Raw genomic sequence first — 9,023 nt, forward strand, 5'->3', positions numbered from 1 at the left:
TTCTCCGGTTGTGGGTCAGAGACGCACCGCCGCTGGCCTATTCCACCGCGCGCCGTCCGTCATCATTGCGCCAACGTTCAGTTGTAGGCAGAGTGCAGTGAAAAATGGGCAAAGACGGGAGCTCGAGCGAACGAGTCCACAAGAGAAACTCCCCGATACATAACCGGGAGTCCTACGCCTCACCGACCGCGCGCACCCGTTCCGTTGCGTTGGTTGCTGGCGTCGCCGTTGAACTTCAGCATCAAAACATGGGATGGAAAAGTATTACTTCATTCTCCCTCTGGTCGGGTTGGATCGCTCGCTTGCTCGCTATGTATATTGCAGACGACCGTAGTTTTCGTCATTGTCGACTGCGCTCATTCGTGTCTGGCCAACAACCGACTCACACACTGACACAGGCCTGCTCGGGGGGAAGCACAGTATCGCGCGCGAGTTCGACACTTCATGGTACCTTTCCGGGAGCCGTTCGAGCTAGTCTTACATATACTCGCTTCGAGAGAGCACGCCAATCGCTAGAGCTCCTTCGCTTCGTGGTCTCTGGCAAATCTCGGTCACAAGACAAGTGCGCGCGTTTCGCAAGTTCGTAAAGTTCAATTTATTTTGATTGCGCGTTTTTTTGTGTAAAATTTTAAGGTCGCTGTAAGCAACGAATAAACAGCTACACCGGAGGGAAAAGAAACTATTACTGTGTTGAAGAGAATTACGGTGAAAAAAAGTGCTATCGTTAGCGCAGAACATTAGTGTATCGAGGTTAAATCAGAACGAGAACACCGAATCAGCAGAAAGGATTACAACAGAGAGTGCAGAACAAAGCAGAAAAAACAGCGCATTTTATATTTTGGAGGCCCTTGTCCCCCAACGACCCCGTCCAGACAGGCTGTTAGACAGTGAGTGTTACCCTTGTTGTTCGCTTTTTAGAGAGTTCTTGCGGCGGCGGCGACAGCGGCCAAGTGTGTGGTATGTGTGTTGTATATTTTTGGAGAGTTCTGTGAACCGGCGCACTCTTGCAGACAACAAAGGCAGTTAAATGGAGTGTGCTACATGCAGTTTCCATCGAAGATTCTTTGACCCCGAGTCCTGGTGCAGCAGCGCAAAAATCAAGACTCGTGGACTCGAGAACGGTTGGGTGGCTGGCTGGGGGTGGTGCGCATTTCTGACGATGTTTAGAGGGTTGACAAGTATGAGATTGGAAAATTTATGACTCATCATGCATTCTCATCATTTTTGGTTCAACGGGTTCTCTAGGAATATATCAGGTAATGAGAAGTTCTTGGAATCTCCTGAAGAATTCATCATTACTTGATAATTAGTAGGAAACTCAATTGACCCAAAATGTGCAAGAGAGTCCATGGCCGATCATAAATTCGCAAGCTCAGAGTTTTACAAGTTCAGAACAATATTTCATCATCCCCGTGACCTTCGTCCATGAACCCGTCCATGAAGTGGCATGAACCCTTGAAAATGTGATTCAACTGCCTGGTGCACGTTGGTGTGAGTGTATGAACTGCAGCACCTGAGCTAAGAACAATTCAGAGACTATTGCATGAGTTCCTAGAAATCAAATCGAACAGTGACTCAGTGTTTTTCCCGAATACCATGGACAGGCGGCTCGCGGTTTCCTGAGACGTCATTTGCCAATGTGTAAATAGGTTGTGGCCCGTCGGTCGGCAATGGTGATGAACTTGTTAATGGAGTGAGATAGTGAAGGGATGTTACCTAATACGGGATCTCGTGGACAACTTGTGATTAGATGCCTAAGCAAGCGCCCATTCAAGTGATAAGAGAAACCATGTCAATCGGGGCGAGGAGCTCCTTCAGCACGAAGCCAGCGGTACTGGGAGAACTCCGTCGCGGCAAGCGTGTTTTCCGACTCTGACAATAACAAACCAGCGAAATTGCGCCGATGCTGTTGATCGCGACGACGGCGACGACGATGATGATGATGATGATAATGATGATGATGGTGGCGATGGCGTAACAGAGCGAAGGCACGCGGCCCGCTCCTCGTGGTACACGTTTTCTGCTCAGAACACAACACAATGGGGTTCTAAAACGATGAAACGATGCGAACAGCGAAGTGAGGTGGGCGCGGATATCTTGCGAAATGTGACTTGTGGTGGTGTAACGTGACTCTTCCGAACTTAATCGAAAAACATTGCGTCATCCGCCGCCATTCGGGAACAGGTGAAATGATACACTCAGTGACTATTGGATGGGATGGTGAAATAGTTGAACCACATTCGTGAAGGGTTGTCACGTATGTATAGGCTTGTTTGTGAGCTGTTGCAGAACGTTGCCATGATTATACTTTTGATGGTGTAAGGACGCTACTAAGGGGAAACACGAGTCTACGAAATTGACTACACGTGTGCCACTACAAACTTAAAACGGCCTGCTTATTGCATTCCCGATGGGATGGCGCATGTCAGCAGATTGCAGTGTACGATAAAAACAGAGCCTGCTTCGTCTGTTTGTTGTGTCATGGCGGTGGGTGATGAGTTTAATGGAACTGTGGGAATCTCAAGTGAGCGCAATTCGGATGATGTTTACATTTTTTGCACCCGATGCCTACTTCGTCTGTTATTGTTGGCGGCGTAAGGCGCAATAATGCCATCAGACATATTATTAATAATTTTGTTTGTCAACAGGACTCTTTTGCGCTTTGATTCTGTTCTGGTGAATCAAACGATGATTGTGCTGAGCTATTCTATAATACGTACACATGACCAAATGAGCTATACTACGTAATTGGAAATTTACCTTGAATCATGCTTTATATTAATTGATGATGTCATCTTATGATAAACCTAAATTTGTATTATTGACGACGTCAATTACTTATTTGATTTCAAAATACTTCTGTTATGTTGGGGTCATACTTAACCTAAATAAGAAGAAAGTTAATTGCAGTTAACATCAAAGATATGTGTTACCAATAGAAACTAAAAATTACTCATTTGAAAAATCACTGAAAAACTAAAAACTTTCACAATCGTTTTACGTGATTTTTCAAAACATTTCAATACTTAAATTTATAATAGTAATGGCGTATATAATATTTTAACACTTAAACTCAACTTATACGTGTATGTATGTTTTAAATCTTAGAAATATGTACATGTAATAAATAGTTTTGTTCCATTCAAAAATGAGACAAACAAACTATTGCTTCTATTCATTTACGTGCTTCCTCATTTTATAGATCCGTAATAAATTTGAGAATGGTTATCCACTTGCAGTGAGTATCATGAATAAATTATTCAAATAATTATTCTAAAACTTACAATATTTTGAGTTATTATCTAGCATGAGTGCAACTGAACAGCAGATGCTATGTGGACAATGGAGAGAAATTATCAAATATTTTCTTATTTTTTTTACATATTGTTATGTACCATACTGATATCTTCCAGTGAACCAAATATCGCAATGCTTTATTGAGAAGACACAAAATTTTATATATATAGCTTCAATGGCGTATCTACTGCCATAACATTGAATTCAATGGCCTCTATACATTTTACTGAAAATTTTCAGTTTACTTCTTAGTATGTACATGATTTGATGTAAAAAAATTAATAAACAATAACAGATTGATGAAAAAAGCATTTACTACAAAATTTTCTTTTTTGTTAAGGGACTGCGTTTTCCATGTTAGGCTGATACAAATTTAATTTTGACTTTTTGTCTACCCCCCTTCAAAAATTTTTGGCAGGATTTTGCATTTTGAGGGGGCAGATAAAAAAATATTTATCAAAATATCGGGTCTTGCCAAAAAATCTTTAACAAATCTGTTGAATTTTTAATATTTTTCAGATTAAATGCTTTATAATGTTTATCCCCCCCCCCCTCGACCAGCCAAAGAGTGGTGGGACAAAAAGTCAAATCAATATTTGTAACGGCCTTATTTATAGAGAATAACTATTTCACTAAGCCAATAACAAGATGTACACAAAACGTATTGTTTTATTTATTCGCAACTATTTAAAATTTCATCAAAGCTATCGAACACACAAAAACACAATTCACACGGAATTGCTAAAAAAAAGCAGTCCGAAGGCAACTCTTATCAGTGCAGTCACCTGTTTACCATTCCAAAATGCACAAATCATGGTTCCAAACAAATATTTGCATCAACCTGCAACAACAGGAATATGATAGCACACATCTGTTGTGAAATGAATTCGGGGGGAATGAACCTACCAGAACACAAAAAAAAAATGCACCAAATAATTCCGCCACCAACTTGTAGCGATAAGATACGAAATTCCCAATTTCAGAAATGATTCATAATAACCAGCAATTCGTGCGAAATTCGTTCATTACTGGAAGCCTAACCTCCCGGAACATCGAGTAAATCCCCTAAAACAAGAACAGCCCGCCTGATTAACGCCTCCCATGCTCTCACCTAACAAACGCATCACAACAGGAAACCCAATCGCCACCGAAACGGAAAAAAAATCGCGCAAAAACACATTCCTTGCGTAAGCGCACGTTTCGCTCCCGCATGTCGTCGTCAGCGTCATCGCGCCATCACCGCTGCTCCAAAGGCCTGCCGTCACCACCGGCACCGTCGTCGTCTTCGTCGTTCGTTCATCTAATCTTGTTTTGCCGTAGTATCTACAGTTACCGCGTCTAACTCATACCTAGTAGGCAAACGCGCCCGCCTGATGACGCGACGCCGTCGACTAGCAATCTATTGACTAACCAGTCACCATTCGGTGGGAGTAGACAGGCTATAGATACGCCAGATACGTGACGACCGAGAACTACGAGGGGGTGTTGGAAGGCACGATAAAATCAATAACAGGCACATGCTTCAGGCACTCGCTTAACAAGTGCATGTGTGTGCCGTGTAGTTATGCATATCTATACTCCAACCGGAGGATGTAGCAAATCCACATTGTCACATGTCGGCTTCACGTGCATCCCACTATTGATTACAAAACACTCTGCTTGAGTTCAGCACCCGGCCAGCCTCCTCCCCATACCGACGTATCAATAGCAATAGGAAGCAATCAGTGAAGTACTAGATTGAAAGTAGTGAGCTGGATTTTTGTATGGTGAGATGATCAGTTCTCCGTTTCTGCAATGAAATGGTGCAAACAGCGTGGGTTATATGATTCCTTGCCTAATTTGATGCTGTTTGAGCAAAAGTTTGGGTAACTGTGTTGTTGAAGTTACAAGAAATAAATAATACAACAACACAGTTACCCAAACTTTTGCTCAAACAGCATCAAATTAGGCAAGAAATCATATAACCCAAGCTGTTTGCACCATTTTATTGCGGAAACGGAGAACTGATCATCTCACCATACAAAAATCCAGCTCACTACTTTCAATCTAGTACTTCACTGATTGCCTCCTATTCAAGCACCTCCTGCCCTGCCGTCGTTTGTCGTTGTTCCGAGTGTAGTACTAGATTTGTGGTATGGTTGTGTGTGTATGAGCGAGCGCGTGCATGCATTTGAATTTGCCGCAAAGTTCTCACGGCGCAGTTCGTTGCACGTTTTCACTAATCAAGTTGTTTGTATTTCTGTCATTCCTACGCTCATTGCAGATGCACTAAGACGAACTATGATGGTTGCGGATTTTGTATCAAGACCACAAAACGGTTCGCCAATTAACGGTGAAATACCAGGCCAGAATCATAACAACTCCAATATGCCTGGTAAGTCAGCTCAACATTGAACACCCGTTGTTGAGTACGTACGGATCGATACTAATCAATTACTTTTATGCTTTTCTTTTCTCTAACAGCACACAGTGCCTTGCTGATGAGTAACAGCTCAACGGGACGGGCCAGTCCAGCTAGCCCCGAATCGGACTACAATGGTAATGGCTATGATCTGTCGGGTCATCTCAAGCGCAAAGACTTGTTCAGTCAGCGCAAGCAACGTGAGTTTATACCGGACAACAAGAAAGACGACAGCTATTGGGATCGACGACGACGCAATAATGAGGCAGCAAAACGATCCCGAGAAAAGCGTCGCTTCAACGACATGGTTCTGGAGCAACGCGTAGTCGAGTTAACCAAGGAAAATCACGTACTGAAAGCACAGTTAGATGCTATCAAAAACAAATACAACATTTGTGGAGAAAATTTGGTTAGCGTTGATCAAATCATGGCTACGCTGCCCACCAATGAGCAAGTTCTCAGCTCCACCAAACGAGTCAAAATCAACAGCACTCCGCCAATAGTATTCCCTCTTGCGAGGCCTACAGTTCCCCAGTCACCGTTGACTCCGCAACAAGGACCACAAATACCGTCGCTACACTCACATCAGCCTTTATCGCAACCAAATGTGATCCAACCATCCCAACAGCATCCTACTCAGCAGCCACAGCAGCAATCCCAGCAGGCAGCAGTCATTCACCCCAATCCCAACATTGAATCTCCCCCTCCGCCACAATCAATCGCATCGCAGCTTCAACAAATCACAATTCAGCATACTAGTTCCCACTACAGTCACCATTCACCCGCCGCCATCTACCGAGAGTATGAACCACTAACCAGCAACGGTAGCAGTCGGTGTGATAGTAATAAGCATGAAACAACTATCCGCAGCCCGCTCGCTAGAGTCGAACTCATGGAGCATGACGACCATCGCAGCGAACAGCTTGCCGAGCATCGTGACCGTGAACGTGAACGTGACCGTGAGCGCAACTTGGATCGGACCGATGTTCCTGTGTTACCGGTTCCTACCTTCGGATCGTCGAACTCTCACATCAGTGGACCACATATCTCGCACCATCCGTACTCCTCGCCCTACACAATTCCCAACTATCCGGTCAGCTACTCGGCCAACCTGTACCCATCGCCACCGCGAGAGATCAATGCACTACTCACCGCAAACGTGCTCAACCTTAGCCGGCGGGCACCTTCACCATACGAAACGTCCAACGGTACTGGATCCAACAGCAGTCACAGTAGTTCCGGTGATGACGAGCACGATCGCGAACACATGCACGATCACAACAACAGCCTGCCGGTAAAACTGCGGCATAAGTCGCACCTGGGCGACAAGGACGCAGCCACGGCTCTTCTCGCACTACAGAACATCAAACAAGAACCCCAGATTCGATCATCTTCTCCTTGGGACGATGGCGACGGTGGTTCGTCGGATGAACGTGACTCGGGCATTTCCACCGAGTGGCCCACAAAAGCCGAGCAGAAGATGATGGTACCTATTCCATCATCGCCCCCATCCACCTCGGTCTCACCGACTACCGGTAACATCATCGGCGGTAAGATTACCTCAATCCCAGCATCAGTCGTCATCAGCAAAAAGGCCGAGGAAAACATCCATCTCCAGTCGAAATTGGCCCGGCTGGAGTCGGAAGTGGCCACTATCAAGAATATGATGATTTCCAATACCACTGGCAGCGCATTTGGTGTCACAGCCGCGGCACAGTGATACAGGGCGAACCCCTCGGCACTGGCCGTCCGCGAGATCTAGTACGGTAATGAACGTCTATTGTGATGAGAGCACTAATCGCTGATGAATAGTGGTGACTGAGATATAGGTCCTAAAGTGCAAACAATGGGAACGAGTGTTGGAACGCTGTCCGTTTTATGAGCTGAGTGGAAGTATATGAAATATTTATTGCTAATTATTAACGCGAAAGATAGCATTTTTGTCAGTTGTTATTTTTTTAAGTAAACAAGTCCTGAAAAGTGCAGTGACCGATAATGAGAAGGAACAAGATAAGAGGTTTAAAGAGGGAGAAATCAGTCCATATATGATAACCTAGATTTTAACTGAACTGTTTAATGCAACAATAAAAGGACAAACAGTTGAAAACAACTTTTATCTTCAGGGAAGATTGTAGTACAGCGAAAGTGATTGGTGAGAAAATAGCTGTTGCAAAAGTACAGAAAACGATTGTAATAGACTCGTATAGCACGTAAGGAAACATGTTTCGGAATTGTGATATATATTTTTGTATAATACGGCAAAGGAAAGGATTTACCTTCTGTTTTATGTATTTTTAGAAGCAACAGTGAACGTGAGAAGAAGGTATCTTTTTAATTTATTACTTTTTCCTATAAGTACCACAGTTAATTAGGACCTAACGAGGAAATTTGAGAAATTTCAAATCAACTGTTATATCTTTGATGCCATCACCGGGATATAAAACTAGGTGATAGAGCGGGCATTTGTGGCGCCCAATACCCCTATAAAATTGACTTTAATCTATTCGCTATATTTGTCTTAAATTTTTAATAATCTTAAAGCAAAAACATCAAACTATTAGTGATGAACTGCAACAAAATAAATAATCATTACTTTCCACAAAGTTGTCCCAACTTTCAGAACTGATCTTGAATCACTACTTACAAATTAAACCTAAAAAGTACTACTGAACCCCTACACTTTAGCTATTATTTGGTAGAAATAAAATGTCACTTTTAATCATAAAACAAGAAAAGATATGAAAATGAAATGTATAATTTGTATCAAATTTATGTATTTAAATATATATTTTTAGAAAAATACTTTTTTGTATTCTTATACCCTTATCACAGACTTTCCATCCTAAATACCAATTGTTCGAACTAAGTCTCGTTCTTCTTCTTCGGCTTACTACTTCGGAAAACAAACCATATGGAATGTTGAGAACAGAGCATTACATGTTCACTTCACTTGATTTTCACACAGTGAATCAAAATTCGCGCAACAATAACGACAATGTCGCAACCTGAATTTGATGCGACATTCTACCAAATGCGACATAGGTTTGTCCCAACTTGAACAAAATAGGACAAAGAGTTTAGAGATTTTTAAGGCTTGTATTGTGATTTTTGAGCGGTAACTTCGAGTCGGAAAACACTGTAACGCTGCTGAAGATGTACCATCAAAAAGTTTCGATTTTGGGTTGGTAATAATTGATTATTCACGAGTTGAAAAGTACGCAACAAAATCAGGTTCCGTTTTGTCTGCAACAAAATTTTTCGAGATCATGTCATTATCTGTTACCAGTTGGGATAAAGAGTTATCACCGCGCCTTCTTTGTTGCTT

At 42.7% G+C, this 9,023-nt stretch overlaps 1 protein-coding gene across 1 annotated transcript; it reads left to right on the top strand.

Moving 5' to 3' along the window:
- The first annotated feature begins 431 nt into the window (after window positions 1-431).
- On the top strand, window positions 432-8,500 carry LOC109404650 (uncharacterized). The gene is made up of 3 exons (XM_019677570.3): window positions 432-887; window positions 5,561-5,671; window positions 5,761-8,500. The coding sequence occupies exons 2-3, from the start codon at window positions 5,578-5,580 to the stop codon at window positions 7,416-7,418; spliced, it is 1,752 nt and encodes a 583-aa protein (XP_019533115.2). The 5' UTR covers window positions 432-887; window positions 5,561-5,577; the 3' UTR covers window positions 7,419-8,500.
- The last annotated feature ends 523 nt before the right edge of the window (window positions 8,501-9,023 follow it).

This window comes from Aedes albopictus, unplaced genomic scaffold (genome assembly GCF_035046485.1).
Source record: "Aedes albopictus strain Foshan unplaced genomic scaffold, AalbF5 HiC_scaffold_381, whole genome shotgun sequence".
NCBI lineage: Eukaryota > Metazoa > Arthropoda > Insecta > Diptera > Culicidae > Aedes > Aedes albopictus.

Bases quoted from the DNA above. Each gene is read 5' to 3' on its own strand.
- LOC109404650 (XM_019677570.3), top strand. From the start codon at position 5,578: ATGATGGTTGCGGATTTTGTATCAAGACCACAAAACGGTTCGCCAATT. The intron at 5,672-5,760 runs GTAAGTCAGCTC...TTTCTCTAACAG, and splicing joins TAACAACTCCAATATGCCTG to CACACAGTGCCTTGCTGATG.